General features: G+C 41.0%; 1 protein-coding gene across 1 annotated transcript in view; it reads left to right on the plus strand.

Annotated features, from left to right (window-relative positions):
* LOC127569281 (sodium-dependent phosphate transport protein 2A-like) overlaps nt 1–22,092 on the plus strand; it is a 30,990-nt gene that overhangs the window by 2,114 nt on the left and 6,784 nt on the right. Inside the window, exons 2-11 of the mRNA XM_052013776.1 lie at nt 2,254–2,383; nt 5,804–6,001; nt 8,640–8,768; nt 9,255–9,398; nt 12,505–12,616; nt 14,289–14,484; nt 15,902–15,997; nt 16,732–16,852; nt 19,315–19,482; nt 20,771–20,887. Coding sequence (XP_051869736.1) covers nt 2,263–2,383; nt 5,804–6,001; nt 8,640–8,768; nt 9,255–9,398; nt 12,505–12,616; nt 14,289–14,484; nt 15,902–15,997; nt 16,732–16,852; nt 19,315–19,482; nt 20,771–20,887 — 1,402 coding nt within the window. The 5' untranslated portion in view covers nt 2,254–2,262. The remainder of the gene's footprint in view (nt 1–2,253; nt 2,384–5,803; nt 6,002–8,639; nt 8,769–9,254; nt 9,399–12,504; nt 12,617–14,288; nt 14,485–15,901; nt 15,998–16,731; nt 16,853–19,314; nt 19,483–20,770; nt 20,888–22,092) is intronic.

Below are 22,092 nucleotides of genomic sequence, written 5' to 3' on the forward strand. Positions count from 1 at the left end.
TTGTATTTATCCAGTTCCCTCTTATCCACTTGTAAGACCACAGTGGAACCTATCTCCACCACACCTGCAGGCTGTGCATTCCAGTTTCCAACCAACCTCTGTAAAATACATGTCACTCTTTTTCTCATGTCACTCTTAAATCTCTTTCCCTTTATTTATACCTATGACCTCAAGTCAGTGACTCATCCATCAAAAAAAAGTCTATCAAGACTCACTCAATCCAGATCTTCATTATTCAATATACATCAATAAAATCTCCCTTCTCTTCTCCAGCACTTTCAATTTATTGCTGTAACTGTAATCCCTTATCACAGAGATCGTTCTTGTAAATCTTCCCCAGAACCTCTCCATTGTTTTCACATCCTTCCTTCAATGATACAACAAGAGTTGAAACCAGACCCATGTTGTATAAAGATTCAGCATGACTTTGCTGCTGTTATACCCTCTGCCCTTATTGACAAAGCACTGAATTGTGTATTCTTTCTCATCCTGTCCTGCCACTTTCATTATCTTATATGCTCATACCCCAGATCCCTCTGTTTTGCACCCATTTTAGACAGTATATTCTATTCTATATTACTTCTCCTCGTTCTTCCAACCAAAATACATCACATGGCATTTCCACACATTAAACTTCATCTGCCATGTATTCGTCCATTCTATTGGCCTGGTCAATTGAGTTTTTGGTTATTAATCAATGGTGATCTCCAAGATGTTAATAGTGGGTGATTTAGTAAGGGTAATACCATCAAATAGCAAGGGTAGCTGGTTAAACTCCCTCTTATTAAAGGTGGTCATGCCTTGTACTTTTGAGCACTGAATATTGCTTTCAAATTCTCAGCCCAAGGCTGACTGTTGTTTAGCTCTTGCTGCATGCAGCTGTGGACTGCTTTCTGTTCTGAGGAGCTGTAGAGGAATTGAGCATTGTTTACTCATCAGCCTCTGGCCTATGAGGGAAGGAAGGTCATTAATGAAACATCTGAAGATGGTTAGGCTGAGAACACTGCCTTAAGAAAATCCTGCACTGATGTCCAGGGGCCAAGATGATTGAACAACAATGACCATCTTTCTTTGTGTGTAAAATTTCTTTTCTTTTACCCATTTGGTTCTAGGAAAACTCTGCTTTGCATTTAAAGAGAAGATTGGCTCAGGATGTTTAGGTTTTCTAATACATTCCTGGAATTTGGGACAAGGACTCTGGTCTCATGTTAGAGCAGATATGGGCACCAGGGAATGTTATGGAAGCAAGAATAGAACATTTGGCCCCTTGCATCTACTCTGTATTCAATAAGATCATGGATGATTCTCTGCCTTGGCACTCCTCTCCTACATATCCCATATCCTTTGATTCCCTTCATCTTCAAGAATCTATTTCTCTTTGTCTTGACTATACTCTCTGATCAGGCCTCTGTATTGCCCCTCCCCTTAGGGTAGAGAATGCCAAACCTTCACTACTCTCCAGATGAAAAAATGTTTCCTTGTCTCTGTCCTGCGTGGCCAGCCCCTTATTTTGAGACTGTGAACTATGGTTCTAGACAGCCTTACCAGGGGAAACATTTACTCTATCAAGGCCTTTAAGAACCTTGTACACCAGTGAGATCACTTCTCGTTCTTCGAAACTTTAATGGAGACATCCAAACTTGGGCATTTTCCAGCTTCCTCAAACTTTGCACTTTCAACATTCAGTAGTGCAGTAGTTTTTGTGCTATCATCCTTATCCTAAATCCCCTGGTGAGAGATAGAATTGAATTGCAGTAGGCACAGAGATAATATGAAACTCTTACAATAGCTCTGGTATAAAACCCATGGAAATTTGTATAATTAACATCCCATAAATTATCTCCATCACTTGTAATATGCATATTATATATATCACAAAATATGTTTGATTTTCACCCCATGCAAAATGCATTGTGAAAATCTCATGCAAAATGATATAACCTACACGGAAAATTCTGGGGATGCTCAGCAGGTCAAGCAGCAACCACAGAGAGAAAAACAGAATTAATGCTTCAGACTGGAAACCTCTCAGTAGAACTGCCGAGCATCTTTAGCATTCTGTTTTTTGTTCAGATTTATAGCATCTATTTGATTTTGGATGATATAATTTATTTTGCTTCCAAAACCAAGTCTCTGATTTTCTTTTTTCAAGTTATTATAGATTAGCTGTCAACAACTTATTCTGTTTCAAAATGTGAAATATAGTTGTAGTAACACTTCCAAGAGAATGACATGTCCTTTTCTACTGTGTAGACTTGGAGCATGATGGCATCACATCGCGGAGCAAGCCCAGCCAGTCCCAGGACAGTGCACCGTGCACCCATCAACCTCCCAAATGGGGGAGCACCTGACTCACCTCGCCTGCCATGTGCAATTATCAATGGTATCGAACTGTGGGGTTACCCTTAAACAATAAGACACTCTTTTGATTGGAATATTGACAAAAAAGGACGTGGAAGCTTTAGAGAGGGTGCAGAGGAGATTTACCAGGATGCTGCCTGGATTGGAGAGTAGGTTTTATGAGGATAGGTTGAGTGAGCTAGGGCTTTTCTCTTTGGAGAGAAGGAGGATGAGAGGTGACTTAATAGAGGTGTACAAGATGATGAGGCATAGATCGAGTGGACAGTCAGAGACTTTTTCCCAGGGTGAAAATGACTAACATGAGGGGGCATAATTCTAAGGTGGTTGGAGGAATGTATAAGGGGGATGTCAAGGGCAAGTATTTTACACAGAGAGTGGTGGGTGCGTGAATGCACTGCCGGCAGAGGTTGTGAGGGCAGATAAATACCGGACATTTAAGAGACTCTTAGATAGCTACATGAATGATAGAAAAATGGAGGGCTATGTGGGAGGGAAGGGTTAGATAGATCTTAGAGCAGGATAAAATGTTGGCACAATGTCGTGGGCCCAAGGGCCTGTACTGTGCTGTAATGTTCTATATTCCGTGTTCAAAAAAGACATAAACATGATCTGATCCTCTACATCATAAAATATGTGGCTGATTATGATAGAATGTTATAATGTGTTTGAAGATGATGTCTCAATCCAAAACAAGGGTCTGACACCTAAGCAAAGAATACTGCTAAAGTATGGGTGCCTGATTGTCAGTACAGACCCATTGGGCCAAAGGGCCTGCTTCCATGCTGTAGGACTCTACGACTGCATGAGGGCTCAGTTCACATTGAGTAGGGAGGAGCATGTAAAGAAGCTACCATTGAATATAGATTAGCTGAGGGAGGGGCAAAAACATGGCAAATGGAGTGTAATATGGAAACATATGAGGTCATCCATTATTGTGCACTGAACAGGTAAGCAGAGTATTTTCTTAATGATAGGTCAGATGCCCCTGCTGTAGATAGCTGACTGTTGTCTGCAGAACTGTCAGTGAGAGGTCAGTTGTGCACTGTAGATAGCTGACTGTTGTCTATAGAACTGTCAGGAGCCATCAGCATGATTCAGCCCATTGCATGGCCAGTGAGAAAATTTTATTTTCTCACTGGCCATCAGTGAGATTCAACGTCCGTGAATGTTTTCGTCATTCACGAATATTCTGAAATGTTCAGGTATTCTAAAATAAAATATTCAACTAAAATTATTTAAAATTAAAATATCCTCCCCAAAAAAGAGACACTTCTGATAAGAAATAATCCCCATTCCAAACAAAGTGAACCTCTCTGTAGTTGGTGAGCCTGGGATGTGGCCTCTCAAGCTGTCAGAGTCAGCCTGGGGTAGAGCCTGGGCAGTCAATGTCTCTGTCCTCTTCGTTGCTGGGAGATGAGGCTGATGATGTTCTGCTGGGATATCAATGGTAGCATTCCTCAGACTCCTGCTACTCATTCTCCTGCGCTCTTTAGCCTGTATCTGGAGGTCCTCGGGTTTCAGATCTACTTGCTACTCTCCCCCAACACCAGCTGCTATCTTCACTTATTATTATCCTCATTTATTAGGACTCTACCTATCTAATGCAGTAACTGGAACATCATTTTCTGAAGACCGGTGGTGTTTTGCACAATGATTCTGTGTGGGTCTTGTGTTGTGCTCATCAGCTTTAGTAGGACCACAAATTGGTGTAAGCAGCCAGCGGAAGTAGAAGATAGCCTCTGACCCTCAGGATCCACCCCTCCAGGCAGTGCTGGACACAGAAAGTGGAAGTATGGTTTCCCAGATGATGAAGTCATGAAGATGTTAAAGTCATCATCTGATGTTCTACAAAGAGTGAGGGGGTCAAAACCTACTCTGTCGAGGAAAAAGTCCAGGTCATTTATAAGAGGCCTTATGGGCATATCAGTGCAGAAGTAGTGGCTGCGGACACTTGAAAAGATCTTGTGGTGAGGATCTTGTGGTGAGAGTGAAGGTGACCTTGACCTCATAGAGAGTGCAGTCCAAGCATGAGAGCATGACTTTATATGATTTAGATTACATATTACATTATATCTATAACTCAAAACATACACATGATAGTCTTCCCACAGAATATCACATCTCAGTGAGGACAGCTTGAGAAAACTGAGCCTGCAAATACATTGTTCATCAGAAAGGTCAAGGCAGGGTGTGGTATCTCTGAAAACTCTCTGTGAATAGGTCAACGGGCATGTCTTTTTCTCCTGCCCCAAGGCTCTCCCACCCACCCTGAGTGGCTGCTCATTGCCATAATGACTTCTGTGGTAGTAAGGAGCTGGCAACAGTGTCACCATCGAGGCATCTATTGAAAGCGTATCACAGCAGTTAAGAGCAACAGAAACACAACCTGTTGGTTATAGCTCACTCTGTGGATTTTGGAAGGGGGTGGACAGCCTGCAGTTAGCTCAGAAGCTGCCCAGGGAGGTCTCGTAATGTCATGAGAGTCATAAATACTGGGAAAAGCTTCAAACTAACACAATGTGCTTCTGGTTGTATGGTTACTGTTTAATGCAGGTCACAGCTTGTACCCTAACTCTTCAGTTTATGTTGGTAAGTGCAGAGCTGGTGTTTTGTCACCAGTGATGTCATTCAGCTAATTCATGGCTAGTGCTGGATAAGCAAAATACATGCTACCTGATTAGAGCATGGAAATGTCCAGTCTAATTTCCCAATGGAAATTTCTTTCATCCAATAATGATCACTTATCTGTGTTAACTCAATTTCTGCAGGTAGGAATTGATATCAGCTGGGCCAGTGGTCAAGGATAGAGATCCTGTTTTTCTCTTCCCCGGTCGGGGAAAAAGAAAGTGTATATTATTAAATAGCACCTTTCACTTTAATGGATCCTCCCACAGAGCTTTGTAGCCTATTGCAATATAGAAAGTGTGCCAGATCACAAAAAACAGCAATGTTATAAGCTGTTCCGGTGTCATTGGTTGAGGAAAAAATTATCAGCTCAGATATGAAGGAAAGTACCCCATAACTTCTTTGCAACAGTGAGGCAGACTCTTTCACACCCACCTGACTGTGCAGATAGAGACTTGGTTCAATATTCCTTCTGAAAGTTGAGATCAAATCTGAGTCAAATCAGGCTCTATGACTATACTAGGCACGAAATGAGTTTCCTGGACCACTGGTGGGAGCTCTTAAACATTATTCATATGTGCTTTTGCTTATGTAAATGCTCGTTCTTTTCCAATACCTGTCTTCCTACCCAAGTAGAAGATGTTCAGTGATAGTTTTAGACTCACAAGTCAGGAAGCTGTAAGCTAACTTTGCCCAATTTTCCAATATATACTAATGTCTGAAGGAATGGAAATTCTAGGGCCTGGGAGCTTGGAGGGGAAAGTGACAGCTGAAGGAGAACAAAGAGCATCACTAATGTTGTGTTCTACCTTGACAGGCATGCATGGGGTGGCTGGCACTAAACCATACCCTCTCCCAGCGGTGGGAGGGGTTCCCCACTCGGACCATGGATATCTCTGCCCGGGGTCATCTGTCAACCTGGTGGACGGCATGGACAAGTTTGAGATCGACACGCATTCGGCTAAGGCTTGGGCATTCTCCAGGCTGGACAATTCAAACGTGCCTCAATGGAGAGGTAAGTGGTGGGCCATTAATTTGAACAAACAACCCAATAGAACATTTTCCCCCAACTCCTTGTTTGTTTTATTGGATATTCTTTTGCTATTGAGCCTGTAAATATTATTTATCAATCAACATGGATAAATAGGTGCAATTATGCATTCCCAAATGGAGAGCCATCTTTGCAGGAATGTTATGTAATTGGATCACCAAGAGCATGCTGGGAACACATGACTGGTCAGTCAAGCTTTGCAAAAGCAGGCTAATATGCCGACCTGAAGAGTAATGTCTAATAAAGTGATGGATGTACTACTGAGCAAAGAAATAAGAGGGAAAAAAGAGGTTCAGCAATCACAAGGACCACTTGCATATATAAAATGCCTCATGTCAATTCACAGGGACCTTATAAAACAAAACTGACAATGGAACCACATCACAAGAAATTAGGTGACCAACAGCTTGCTCAAAGAGGAGACACAAGAGACTGCAGATGCTGGAATCTGGAGCAAAAAAACAAGCTGTTAGAGGAACTCAGCGGGTCGGGCAGCATGTGTGGAAGGAAATGGACAGCTGATGTTTAGGTTGAGACCTTTCACTCCAGATGAAGGGTCTCGACCCAAAATTAGTCCCACAGCCTTTTGTGACATCAGCTAATTTTACACATTTAACTTTGCATGAGCTCAATGCGTTTAATTTATGTGCCAACATACAGTGCTAATGTCTTAGCAAAACAGGATGGGTCTAAGAGAGCAACAAAAGAAGAAAAACAGAAATGGATTAATTAGTTAGAACTTATTCAAGAATTCATAATGGGCCTGAACAGGCTACTGTCAAAATTTTGAAATCAAAAACAAGGATTATTTACCCATTATAACACAGAAGGAGGTCATTCAAAGTTGAAGTTGAGTTTATTGTCATATGTACAAGTACATGTATACACTGGTGCAATGAAAAACTTACTTGCAGCAGCATCACAGGCACACAGCATCATACAAGCAGCATTCACAAGAAAAACATAAATTAAACATAAATTATACACAATTTTTGCAAGAAAAAAACACAACTAGAATAAAAAAAATCAAAGTCCCTTTCAGTGCAAAGTGATCAGAGTTGTAACAGTTGCTAACCTGTAGTAGTGATTAAGGTTTAGCTGGTTGGTTCAAGAAACAAATGGTAGAAGGCAAGTAGCTTTTCTTGAACCTAGTGGTGTGGCTTCTGTACTTCCTGCCTGATAGTAGCTGTGAGAAGATGATGTGGCCCAGTTGGTGGGGATCCTCGACAATGGATGTTGCCTTCTTGAGACAGTGCCTCCTGTCGATACTACTAATGGTGGGGAGGGATACACACCATCAGCTCCATGCCAACTCCCATCAGTCCCATTCCTCCTTTTATTCCCTGGAAGCTCTGCAAATTATTTCCTCTCACATGATCTTTTGATTCTTTTTCCACTTATCTAAATTGAGGAGTAACTTACGGCGGTTACTTAACTCACCAGCATATCTTTGAAATGTGGGAGGAAAATGAACCATCCAGGGAAAACCCTTCTGGTCACATGGAGAACATGCAAACTCCACACAGACAGACCTTTATTCCATGTTCCACTGTCCTCTCCTATCAGATTCCATCTTCTTCCGATCTTTGTTACTTCCACCTATCATCTCCCAGCTTCTTACATCATTCCCACTCTCCCCCTCCCTCATTGCCTATCACACCCCTCACCTGGATCCACCCATCACCTGCCAGCTCTTGCTCCACCTCTTCCCCCCACCTCTTTATACTAGCTATCTCCCCTCTTTCTAGTCCTGAAACATCGACTATCCATTTCCCTCCATAGATGCTGCCTGACCTCGTGAGTTCCTCTGGCTCCTTTGTGTGTTGTTTCAGACAGGATCCCAGGTCAGGATTGAACCCAGGTCACTGGAGCTATGAGACAGCACCTCCACTAGTTACACCACTCTGCTTCCTTTTTGTATGTTTTGCAAAGATAGAGATGATGTTTTTTTAAGTTTTGGTTTTGGGAAAAGGGGGTTGCTGACCAGGCTGACATTTAATGTCCATCTCTAGGTATTCTGTAAATGCTGCTGGTTGGTTCTTGACTGGAGTAGCAGTCTAGTGCTATTCTTCAGAGATTATATGTATCTATAATCTTCAGAAGAGATTTCAGTGTCAACTGTGTTATTGTATCAGACTGAAGAAGGATGGAATATTTCCTTTTATAAAGGACATTGGTGAACCTCATCAGCTTTAATGACAATTCAGGAGCTTCAAGGCCCTCTTACAAACTGAACATTTTAAATTTTGAATTTCTGGTCTGGTAACACAAGCTAAGCTGGACAAGAATTTAAAAGTGAAGAGTTTAGGTAAATGAAACTAAATGTTTTCATGGCTCAGCTGTGGAAATAGTGGAATGGGAATGCTGTTGGATGAATTCAACAGGGAAATAGGAACCAGAGATCTGGGAGTATTTCTGATGGGAAAGCATGGGACTGGTGTTGGAAATGAATTTACTATTGTTTATTTACCCTGTGACAAATTATGAATGTATACATACAGCCGACATTTAAGATTGAAAGTGATGAGCCATTTTCAACAATAAAGATAACTCTTAACACAACTGATAAAAAAAAAGAGAAATATCTTTGCTTTTATTTCAGAGCTGGAAGCAAAAGGGAAAGTGAGATTGATCTTGAACTCAATAATGAAGATACTGCTCCTCTTTAGCTTTCTCTATATGTTTGTGTGCTCTCTCGATGTTCTCAGTGCAGCCTTTCAACTTGCTGGAGGTAATGGTTGTTTCATTCTTCCCACTTCAGATCCAAGTCCTCATTGTGTACAGGACGAGACCACAGCTTGAGTAGTAGATACAGATTTTGTTCCCTTATTTAATTAAAGATTTATGAGCACTGGGGGCAATCAACATTTACTAGGTTGACCTATCATAAATGGTTTAAAAAGTTAGACTTGTTTTCTTTGGAGTTTAGAAGAATGAAGGCTGATCTTCTTGAAGCATATAAAATCCTTTTTGGTGTGCATCCAGATGACTTAGCAACTAGACCTGACAATCCTAAGACACAAAGTTTTGCAGTAACTGGTGTGCTCCATTTATAACTGTAAAATGGGCACACCACATATTAATTTCCAGCTCAGCCTCTCTGTTCCAAAACTGAATACGTCCAGCCAGAGGTAATTTAAATTAGCTCGCTCAACCGTGACAAGCATGCTTGTGTCTATCTTGAAGGGCATGTGCCAATGAAGTCTCTCTCTTTCAGGCAAGGTGGCAGGTGATATTTTTAAGGACAATGCAATCCTGTCCAATCCCGTGGCTGGGCTTGTGGTGGGAATCTTGGTCACTGTCCTGGTCCAAAGCTCAAGTACTTCAACCTCCATCATTGTCAGCATGGTGTCATCAGGATGTAAGTAAACTTGCCCTGACTACATTAAGATCACAAAAACATGGGAAGTAGAGGCAGGAAACTGGAGACAGAAAAATAAACCATTGTCAGTCAAGCAAAAACATTATTGACAATTGTAATGTATATGGACTTCAGAACTGATTGACTCTCATGGCCCATTTAGTGACACCAAGATCTGACAACTATGATTCCCAATTAAGATGCTGCCACAGAAAAGTGACTTCATAGAAGAAAACCAGATAAAAATGTTGGCTCTCACATGTTCTCCTCTTTGTAGCTTGTAGACATAATCGAAACTGAAAAAACAAAGCCAAGGAATGACTGCTGACTGTGCTGATGATACCTGTGATTATATTATTGATTGATGACTATCTCTGTGTGGTATTTTAGCAGAAACGATTACTAATTAAAAGCCAGTTGTTTAAAATAATGGGGCAATTGATATTTTAGGAATATTAAAGCCATTATCTTAGGGGCCCATCAAATTCCATAGAGTTATCATGGAATACGTCCCCCTTCTCTGCCACATCCTGAGATAGATCCAGAATATCAGCAGTCTCAGTGTCCTAATTGACCCAGAGGTGAGCTCCTGATCCTATATCCGCACAAAGAGCACCCCTTCAGCCTTCCCAACATCCCCTGTCTCTAATCCAACCTGGTGTATCTGTCACTTCTAGACTTGAATATTCCAAAACAGAAACAGAAAATGCCAGAAAAAGTTAACAGGTCAAGCTGCATCAATGTAAAGAGGAACATAGTTAATGTTTCAGATCAAAGGTAAACTCTGTTTCTCTTTCCACATATGTTGCCTGATTTGCTGAGTATTTCCATCATTTCTGGTGTCACAGGTTGAAATTCTTGGGTCCATCACCATCGAGATCTTAACCGGTGCTGGACCACAGGAAATACTGGCCACAGAAATTGCCCCCAATCATCTTGCTTGGAGCAGGAGATCTGTCCTTTTTAAGTACGAACACTCCCTGGGTCAGGTAAAGGTTCTGAGAACTCTGTCCGTAACCCGAAGTTTCCCTTAAGTCGAAAATGCTGTCAGCTGAGATCTCAGAAGTTGCACTGGTAGGTTAATTAGCTACAGGTTAGTACAGATATTAGTTAATTTTAGATCTTAGCTAGAATCAGTTAATTGATATCGATCAGCACTACAGATTCAAAACATGCCCGACCATGGTAGTTGCCAGACCACAGAATGTCAAATGAGGGAGTTTCAATCTGTACTTCAGATTTCCAGTACATAGTTTTTTTTCAATTTTCGAATGCTGTCAAATATTCCAAAGCTTCTTGCATATTCTTCCCCTTCGTCCCCAAGTGGCAGCTCTTCCAAAATTCTGCTGCTTATATGATATTCTGTAATACCCAACACTTCCAATTTAAGATTCTTTTCTTTATGGCTCTCATGACTTTTATCCTTTCAAAGTCTCTTGCCTTTTACTGCCCTATCCACCAATCTCCTGCACCCTTCTCCCATTGTACCTGCTCCTCCTTCTGGTCTTCCACCCTTCACTGACCCACACTTTGAAGTGTCTGGCCACCCTTCCAAACACTTCTGCCACTCAGTGCTCTTCCTCTGTGAGCCCTGTTAAAATCTCTTCATCCATGCCCTTAGTCACTCTTCTCATTAGCTTTCTTTCTCCTTGGATCCATTTTCATCTGGTTATTTGTGAAGAAACCTGGGGGAATTTTCTATGTATGAAAGCAACTTGATGTTGCCTGCAGTTATTGTCGGCATTATTAGATTTTGTTTTCAATTAGTTGATTAATATTATGTTCAACATCTTCATGATTTATTTTAAAATATCATAAGCTTTGTCCAATTTCCACATTGTAACCTAGACTTTCTATACACATAACTCTTTCCATCACATTAAGGGACAGGTTTGTTTATTTAAGTTTACTAGGGCCCATCTATCCATGTATCTAACTTTAACAAATGGTCCTATTGAAAAGCTTGAATGAGAGCTTCATCACTCCCATTCTGTAGAGGACTACAGCTTCTTTAATTTTAACAGTTTAATGCAACTGTACTAAAATTGAGACTCATCTTTATAACCCATTGGGATAGAACCTCTTTCTGGACTTAAATGGATAAGAAAAAAGGCAGAATATAAAAGTGGCTGCCCTTTTTGCAGGAATTTCTATCCATTCTTTCTTCAGACCTCAATGCTATAAAGCTCCTTACTTTACCATTCTTTCCTTGGTCTTATAATGTGAAAGCTTTCAAACCCCAAACTTGCTGCCATCCCATTCAAGACTTCAAAATTAACTCATTCTCGTTCACAGTGATGGGACTATATTCAAGGAGAGGGAGGATACCAAAAGGCAGATCAGGTGACCAGCACTGTGCAGGGAGATTGGTGAATCCAGTCTTCTCTCATTCAGATCTTCTTGTTTAATTGTGATGAGAACTTGGCCTATCTATCACGTTTCTCAATGAAAATAAATAAACAAGTGCAAAAGATTGGTTACAGAATCATGATACACATGAGCTGTGAGGGAGAGGGATAGTCCCTCTGTCTGTTCAGCCTATCCCACACAATACAAAGTCTTGTGCTTTATGGTATATGCACTCTTCATCCCATACACAATACATCATTTGTTTTTTAAGAGCACAATAAAAACAAATGAAAGGTCAGACCAATTTGGGACAAAAAAACTCCCGCAAAATTCCTCTCCCACCCTTTTGGACAACTAAAATTAGTCCTGCACACCACCCTGGTCCTACTTAATATTAATCAGTTGCTACCATCTTTATGATATGATTGATACTTTGGCTTTAACTTGATGAAGCTTGGTGGACAAATGCCCATTGAACAAGTCAGCAGTCTGTTCCTGGAACTGACGGTTCTCAAAAAAAAAGCCATCTAATGAAACCCAACCTAGTTCTGCAATTGAGATTTTGAGATGTAATTACTTTAGACAGAGAACCAGATGACAGTCAATGTAAGTTATTGGTCATCTCCAGATCCTGTCAGAAGTAATCAGATGGATCAGAGATACATGGGAGAAACTTATGCCTTTTTATAATAATATAACAGGTCCTGCCTTTCAAATTTTGAATACAAGCACTCAATATATCTGTGTTTTTTTCTAGTACTGGGAGTGCAATCTGCCATTCCAATTATCATGGGATCCAATATTGGAACTTCAGTAACGAACACTATTGTAGCTCTAATGCAAGCTGGGGACAGAAATGAATTCAAACGGTAAGATAAACCATTAATGATCCAGCAGCCAATTTAAGCCAATTAGGTTGGGCACTTTCCAAAGCATCTTGTAGGCTTGTGCCCAGGAGGACAATGAGTTTGGCTCTGTCAAGTTCTCCAAAATCTTGGATAAATTGTCTTCATTACTCAGGCAATCTGATTCATAGTGCCTAAATGAAGGGCCTTTAGATTATCCACAGTACCATGTCAACACTTTCTACCAAAGCTACATACACCAGTGCTAAGTTATATTCTATCCTTTGAGGTAGAATGCCAATTACAACCTCAAAGAGACAGAAATTAAAAATAAGGATTTATTGTTTCATTTTCCTTTCCAGAATAATTGTCTAAATTATTTGAATACGACTTTGATGAGATCAAAGACTGAATGTCCAGCCCAGAGTACCATAGAGGTACAGTAAACACAACCCAAAGAGGTCTTGTGGCATTGCAAAAATCAGTGAATAATTAGCCCTGTTATAGAATCATAGAAAATACAACACAGAAATAGGCCCTTTGGCCTAACTTATTCATGCTGACCAAGATGCCCATCTAAGCTAGTCCCATTAGCCCGGTTTGGCCCATATTCCTCTAAACCTTTCCTATCCACGTACCTGTCCAAATGTCTTTTAAGTGTTGTCTTATATGTGTGTCAACCACTTCCTCTAGCAGCTCATTCCATATATGTATGCACCACCCTCTGTGTGAAGAAGTTGTTCCTTAGGTCCCTTTTAATTCTTTCCCTTCTCGCCTTAAACCTATGGCCTCTAGTTTTTGATTCCCTTTCCCTGGGCAAAAGACTGTGTTCATTCACCCTTATCTATGCCCCTCATGATTTTATACACCTCTATAAGCATACCTCTCAGTCTCCTACATGCCAAGGAATTAAGTCTTAGCCTGACCAACCTTTCCTTATAACTCAGGTCCATGAGTCCTGGCAACATTCTTGTAAATCTTTTTTGTACTCGTTCCAGCTAAATTACATCTTTCTTATAACAGGGTAACCAAAAGTGTACCCTGTATATTTAGAAAATACATAGGGCTATTTATTTTTTTAGATAAACCCACACATTTTGTTTATACTATCAATATTCTCAATATTCTAAGAACACTGATAAGTATTGGTAGTTTTGTTTCATCAATACTTGGCTGTTCTCCAATAGATTTTCCAATTGGCCATTCCTCAAGTTGAGGGCCAAATTTTCTACTTCCCAACTGTGAGGTGTGAAATCCAGCAGGTTGTGAGGCCATATCTGGAAATCACTATGTAGACAATTTGTGACCCATTAAAATGTAGATGAAATGTTGTGTGTAAAGGGCAGTTTACCAGGGTTGAAAGGTAAACCCAGCCAATATTTTATGCTATCCTCCACAGGATACACAGATCCTATTATTTGATTTCCACCAGGGATATCTGGATAGCTATCAGATCATAGCAACCTTATCCAAACTTCCCACCTGTTTGAGCAGCCTTGAGGCTAATTGCCCCACCTCATTTGTGACTCTGGTGAGGATCAGGGCAAACAGAAGCCAAACTTAAGGTTTTCTGTGTAATAAAGGGCCAACTGGAAAAATATCGTTCACTGGCTCACTCAATCGTTCAAGCTTATTTCCAAAACAAAATTCACTCAACTTATTCTCTGTTGCCAAATATTTCTTAAATTAATTTCAGGGCATTTGCAGGCGCCACTGTCCACGATTGCTTCAACTGGCTCTCTGTGTTGGTACTTCTGCCAATCGAAGTTGCCAGCGGTTTCCTGTACCGACTCACAAAGGTTGTGGTGGGGAGCTTCAAAATCCAGACAGGAAACGATGCACCCAACCTTCTCGGTATCATTACCGATCCATTCACTGACCACATTATACAGGTTGGGACATTACTTCTATTACTAACAATGCTTACTTGTGTTATACATCTAATGTACTGGTGTTTTGGATTAATGGTAATCGGTAATGGTGGCACAGTGGCACAGCAGACAGTGCAGCTGCCTCATAGCTCCAGGAACCTGGGTTCCATCCTGATCTCAGGTGCTGTTTGTATGGAGTGCGCACCCAATGTCAGGATGAGTGGTAGTGTGGATTTCCTCCCCGTTTCCAACTGCATCCCAAAAGATGCACTGGTAGTGTAATTAGTAAATTACCCATTAGTGTAGGTTGAATCAAAAATTATTGAAAGGAGAGCTGATAGGTATATGTGAGCAAGAATAAGTTCTGAGATACAAGGAAATAAGGAGGGGGGAGTGGGATGAATGGGATTGCTCCCATGAGAGCCAGCATCAGCCCAATGGACCAAATGGTCTCCTTCTATATTATTATAATCTAAGATAGGTATTAGTGTAATAGTGTGTCAGTTAAGTGTACAGCATAAGCATTAGTGTGAACTGAATGGAATGTTTTTAAGGACGAGGAAAGTTAATAGACTTCAAATTCTTGTTTCTACCTGATTACACAATGTACAACCTTTGTTAATTAGAGGATGGAATGAGCGTTAATTCAACTGGTTAAGCGACGTTACATGATTAATTCGCTTTCTACATCTTTTAAAATATCAATGGTTGCTTCATCAAAATTGTGGAAGAGCACAGTAACTCTTCCCTTAATGTAACAACAGTTGGTCAATTCAAAATCAAAGAAAAAAATAAAGGTTATTGTGACTTTGAATGAGCCACATAGAACCAGAACTATAGATGTAACAGGTCTTTATTTAGCTCAAGCAGACATGCAGAGGAGACATCGTGGGAGAACTGCTTGGTAGATTCTTTCTGGAGATTCTCCCAAGAGAGAGTCTTCTACCAGGTCTTCCTGAATGTGCTGAATAAAGACCTTTTACATCTGCAGCTCCAGTCTCTGTGTGGCTCATTTAACATCACAACAAAGATCAATTAAAATTTTCAGGAAGCAGTTTAAATTATAGATATATAGAAATACGTTATATTACTGCTAATTATACACCTTACTCTTCCCCGGTTGATAAGTTTTAACTTTAAATTAAATCAAACATGTCGTTCCACTACTTTTGAATGAAATAAGATCCTTTAAAGATGCAAGATAAGTCAGGTGGTTGAAACTGATGGCTAGAAAGGGTTTGTTGCTAATTTCTCAGACATATTACTAAAAAAAACTTGTCATAAGAGCTTCACTAGAAGCATTGTCCGTACATTGCATTCTGCAACTTATGATAAGCAAATTCTGCATTCTTTAGCTCACAATGCACAATGCTTGAGAGACTGAATAGTAATAAAAAGTATTTAGAAAAAGTTATCTAAATTAGTTAATGTCTTTCAGCTTGATAAATCCGTAATCACTGCAATAGCAATTGGGGATGAAACTTTCCGTAATATGAGTCTTGTGAAGATATGGTGCCTAACGAGAACTGTACAGGTAAGGAAGTACCTCTGTCATTGGGAAAGTGAAATATTAACTCTACCTGGAGCTTCTCTACTGTTGCTTTGAAGAGGAATAGATTTGTATTGTGCCAGAATTCATGCACAAGGGATGCTGATGTTGTTAGAATAGAACAGCTGCCTATATCTGTATAGCAATTAGAACACAGAACAACACCCAAGGAAACACAAAGGTGTAACGAGGGATGCACCAAGGCAAAGTAGGGGAAGTGAGCTGGGATAACCTAAAGTTTGAACTACAAAGTGGGATTTAAAGAGGATCCTACTGGGGAGAGAGAGAGAGCCAGAGAGATGCAGCAGGATTGGTGGTGAAGGGAGAGATGTATTCAAAGGTTAACTTGTAATCTGGGGATATTATAAACCTGATGATTATAAAGGCAAGAAAGAATACCACCCATTGACAGACAAGGGTAATAAGGTTGCTGCAACTGCTGCTGTATGTTCTTATCAGATATGAATTAACCTGTCACAGGTGAGTTTGAATTTCAGCATAGATTCACTTCTATTGGCCACCGACAATTTTATCCATTTATCTTTTTACTTAATTTGGTGCAATGTTGCAATGAGCAATGCTTATCCCACTCCTTCAGATGAAAACTTTCAAAAATCTTGCCCACTTATCTCTGCTCCTTCATCCATATCTACCTTGCAGTGGGGGTGAAACTCTCTCAAGCTTTCTGCAGACTCTTGTTAACTGGCTCTTTCTTACAGCTCCAGGACAACATCACAGTGGATGGTCTGGAGAAGTGCACGAGACCAGAACTGTGCTGGCAGGATAAGAACTACACATGGACTCTAGTCAACAGGACATACAAAGAAAATATTGAGAAATGTAAGTTGAAGGATAGTTACCCAAATTTGACTCTGATTTGTACATTTGTGCAAATGCATTATTAGATGGAGCAGATAGTGGACAGCCGATCTGCAAATGCCCCTGTTAAGTGATAATAAAGAACTGTTACCTTTGTCATATCTCTTACCAATACGATTTGATGTATTTCAACTTTGTGCATTAATTTCCCAGATACATCACTAAAAACAACCTAGCCACAAATGCGCCACAAGAAAAATTGTCTGTACTCTGTATCTGGGGTTATTGTGGGCCTGAAGATTATAGAAACAGGAAAGGATGTCATACATTAATAAATGAGTAGGACAGCATATTGTTGCAACTACTGATATGTATTCTCATCAGATATTACTGTGAACACAGCCCTGTTCATCACGAAAACTAGCCCCCTTTCCCCCCAACCCCCCCCCCCCCCCAATTGACTGTCTACACTTCCCTTCTGCCTCAGGAAAGCAGCCAATATAATCAAAGATCCCTCCCACCCTGGTCATCCTCTCTCCTCTCCTTTCCCGTCAGGCAGAAGATACAAAAGCTTGAGAGCACGTACCACCAGGCTCAAGAACAGCTTCTATCCCACTGTTATCAGACTCCTGAACGGACCTCCCATACGCTGAAAAATGAACTCTTGATCTCCTGATCTCCCAGTCCACTTCATTGTGGCCCTTGCACTTTATTTGTCTACTTGCACTGCACTTTCTTTGCAACTACAACACTATATTTTGCATTCTTTTATGACCTCGATGTAATTATTTATGGCATGATCTGTCTGGATAGCATGCAAAACAAAAGATTTTCACTGCATCTTGGTATATGTGACAATAATAAACCAATACCAATACCTGTTACAGGTGAGTTTGAATTTCAGCACAGATTCACCCTGTTGGCCACTAACATTTTTTAACTATTTGAATTGCAACGCTTCAGTCGTACGTATGCTTACATATAAATACACACATCTATCCACATACAGTACAAGTACATTCATAGGAATGCATTCATGGAGACAAATGCATATGAATGAATACACCTTCACTCACCCTTTTCCCCTTCTTTCATCCCACTCTCCACATCCCCTTCCTACCTTTCCCATCACCTCATGCCTGACCTTGTCCCCCCTTCTCCAGCTGCCAGCCACTCACTCACTCCCAAAGCAGTGTCCATTCACCGCTGTTGTTCGCCCTCTTCAAGGCCGCCCATGATTGTCAATTGCTTACCCCCACCCACTTGATCCAAGAAGCTGAGCTTATATAAATCCATTGTGAAAGGTACAATGAACCCAGTCCCACCACTCTTCATGACAGCAAATTTCAAATAATTTTAATTCCCTGTGTAAAAACAAATTCTCCTCAACTTCTTATGCCACTTCCTGAATTCTCTGTTCTTGACCCTTCTGCTAATGGAAACAGTTTATCTTTATTCACATAGTTCAGGCTCCTTGTAATACAAATCATCTTTCAGCCTTCTCTCCCAAGCTTTTCCGCTCTATCGACAACAAGTTCTTCATCTCTTGGCCCATTCTAGCTAATCTTTCCTTCCCTATAGATTTCACATCCTTCCTTCCTACAAGACAATGGCAAAAATTTAGCATGATACTCCAGAGGTGACAGACACAGTGGCACAACTAGTAGAGCTGTACCTCGCAGCTCCAGTGATCCAATCTTGACCTTGAGTCCTGTCTGTAAGAAGTTTGCACGTTTTCTTTGTGACGATGCATGTTTCCTCCAGGTCCTCCATTTCCTCCCACATCCCAAAGGTGTGCGGGTTGGTTGGTTAAATGGCCACTCTAAATTGCCCCTAGTGTGGGTGAGTGGTAGAATCTGGGGGGAGTTGATGAGAATGTGGGGAGAATAAAATATGAACCCTACGCCCCCTTGCCATCCTTTCCCACACTATTGTGTTTACTTCCACCACCACCCCTGGCAGCCCATTCCAGGCACCTACCACTCTCCGGGTAAAAAAAACTTGTTTCACAGATCTCCTTTAAATTTTCCCCCTCTCACCTTAAGTGCATGTCCTCTAGTATTTGACATTTCTACCCTGGGAAAAATGTTCTGACTATCTGCCCTGTCTATGCCTCTCTTAACTTTATAAATCTCTATCAGGTCTCCCCTCAGCCTCCAATGCTTCAGAAAATAACAATCCAAGTTTGTCCAACCTCTTCTTATAGCTCATACCCTCTAATCCAGGCAACATCCTGGTAAACCTCTTCTGCACCCTCTCCAAAGCCTCCCCATCCTTTCTGTAATGTGATGATCAGAGCAGCATACAATACTCCAAATGCAGCCTGACCAAAGTTTTATGTAGCTGCGGAGGAGAGATAGATCATTTGATTCACAGCTGCTTGGGAAAGATACTTCAGCAAAAACTTCCATCTTTTTCCAGTCCAGGGGCCACTTGCTTGACTTGGATTGCTTGGTCTTCCAACATTTCTGTCCTTTATCCAGGTAACCACTTGTTTGTGAACTCCACTATGTCTGATCTTGTGGTGGGGCTGATCTTGCTGGCTGGCTCCCTGGTTGTCCTGTGTACCTGCCTTGTTCTAATTGTCAAGCTGCTGAATTCCATGCTGAGGGGACAGGTTGCCAAAGCCATCAAAAAAGTCATCAATACTGGTGAGTCTCTGGCTGTGGCTGAGGGCTTGAGTGTGCTGGTGTGATGAGGGGGACTCGTTGGTGGACCACAGTCAGTCAAACATTTGGAATTATTCTGCACAAAAGTTTAGCAAATTTAATTCAAACTAAATTTAAAATGGAAAGCTAATGTGAAGAAAGGAAATAGACTTCATATTTTAGATCATTGGCTATTCAGATTAATAATGAAGAGTGGAGACACAAGAGACTGCAGATGCTGGAATCTGGAGCAACAAACAATCTGCTAGAGGAACTCAATGGGTCAAAGACCATCTGTGGGGGGAAATGAAAGGTTATGTTCTTGAAACCTTAACTCTAACGTCCTCCCTCAGCAGATGCTGATTGACCTAAATCTTTCCTCCTGTTTCACTTTTTGAATCAGATTTCCAACAGAACAAGTGGAGAGTTCCTCAGTTCAGCACTCTAACAGAGCTTGAGGCTCTTTACCTGAACTGCTCACCAATGCAACGAGAAGCTATTTGGTTAGGGTTCAGAGAATGATGGAACTTGGCTCATTTTAATAACACTCAGGAATCATTCCACTTTGCCAAAAGGGACGGAGTGAAGTTCATGGGGACTGACGGAGAAAGGTCCTGCACGTGTCATAATATTGGTGCTTGCATGGACGTATCCTGAGGTGGAGCTTTGACACTACTGGGTTTCTGGGTCTCCTTGCCCACTTCAGATCTGACTCACAGGACCTGAGTGAAATGTACTTAGTCTGCGTACTCCCGTGAATTGTCGTGAGCCTGAACAGCTGAGTATTTCCAGCATTTTTGGTGTTTATTACAGAAATGTTGGCTGTTCTAGTTTCAGACTAGTTGTAATTAGCCCAAAAATATCTCATTAGAATTTCCTGAGTTATATTGTCAAAACTCTGGACCTCCCTATCTAACACTAAGGTGAGATGATGAACATTACCTGGACTGTGGTGATTCTGAAGAAGGCCTATATATTTTAAAGGTAGTAGACATGGGAGGTAAATGTCGTCCTTAGCAACCAGATTCTCATCTTAAAACCAATAATGAAACTGTATTCATAAGACAATACAGTTCTGCCTAGCTGGTTCATAATAAGACACACTGTTCTAATTATTAAGAAGCTTCCAGTGTTGTCAATGGAAATCAATTAGTTTTTGGCTTATTGCTTTCTGAGGAGCTCCTCAGGTGCTGGCAGTTATCAACTGGCTGATAATTAAGCTGTGGTAACTCAGGAAACTGCTGAAGTATCACATACGGAGAGTTAATCGTTCTATCTCCCCGGCTTTCAGATTTCCCATACCCGTTTGGCTGGCTGGCGGGCTATCTTGCCATGGTGGTGGGAGCTGGCATTACATTTGTCGTCCAAAGCAGCTCTGTGTTTACTTCAGCCATCACTCCACTCATCGGTAAGTTTAGGACGCTAGACATGGAATGTTTCAACATGGAGGAAGATCTTCCCACATCTTGTCAGTGTTGGCTTTGTGAAAGAGTCATCCAATTACTCACATCCATGGAGTCATGCAATATCTTCCAGTTGAAATATTTCTCCCATTCCCTTTTGGACGTTGCTAATGACATTTACAGGCTGAGCTTTCCAGCTGAAAGGTCATCGACTTCAAACGTCAACTCTGATTCTCTCCCCACAGGTACTGCCTGATCTGCTGAATATCTCCAGCATTTTCTACTTTTCTTTTATACTAATACCTTTCAGAACTTGCCACAGATTCACTAGCCAGTATTCTTAAAGCTGAGATCCCTGACAATGGAAACAGTTTAATCTTCACAATTGTAGGGAACTTCTATTTATCCTCTTGGTATTTTCATTTTTCCTGTCTGTCTCTTTCTCTCCCTCTCTCTCTTTCTTGTTCTCACTCTTTCTTTCATTCTTTCTCAATCTTTCTCTCCCTCCCTTTCTCTCCTCTCTCTCCATTTTCTCTCTCCCTCTTTCCTTTTCTTTCTCTCCCTTCCATTTTCTCTCTCTTTGTTGCTTTTTCCTGCTTTCCTTTCTTAATTCCCTTTCTTCCTCCCCAATGTGTCCACTTTGGTCCTAAGTGGGATCCATTCCATGACTATTTGAGAACACAAAAGGCACATCCATCCCTATCCTGACACAAACTCTTTCTCAGTCCTGATGAAGGGTCTCGACCAGAAACATCGACTGTCCATTTCCCACCACAGATGCTGCCTGATCTGTTGAGTTTCTCCAGTATTCTGTGTGTAACTGCCACACTTTCTACCATTTAAGTGCATTCATTACTTTAGATTGTAAATTTTGTCCTCTGAAGCCAAGGTTTAAACTCATGCATGACATTATCCAGCCTCTACTTCTGTACCTTCAACAACAAAAGACTGTCCCCTCCTTGCCCTCTCACAATCCAAACCTCCTCCCTTGGTATCAATTAATATACATCTTCCTGCTATATTCACATTCTCTCTTCTGTCTGGGTTACAGCTCCCTGTGTGTATAAAATTTGCCATATAGGATAAAAACCTATGTCAAAATAAATAAGAACTGAAGTTTATTTGACGGTTGAGGCAGAATCAGGAATACGTTGAATCATTCTACCATCCTCACAAAATCTGTGGTTGCTAATCTGATGACTGAGGATCT

Source organism: Pristis pectinata, chromosome 4 (genome assembly GCF_009764475.1).
Source record: "Pristis pectinata isolate sPriPec2 chromosome 4, sPriPec2.1.pri, whole genome shotgun sequence".
Classification (NCBI taxonomy): Eukaryota; Metazoa; Chordata; class Chondrichthyes; order Rhinopristiformes; family Pristidae; genus Pristis; species Pristis pectinata.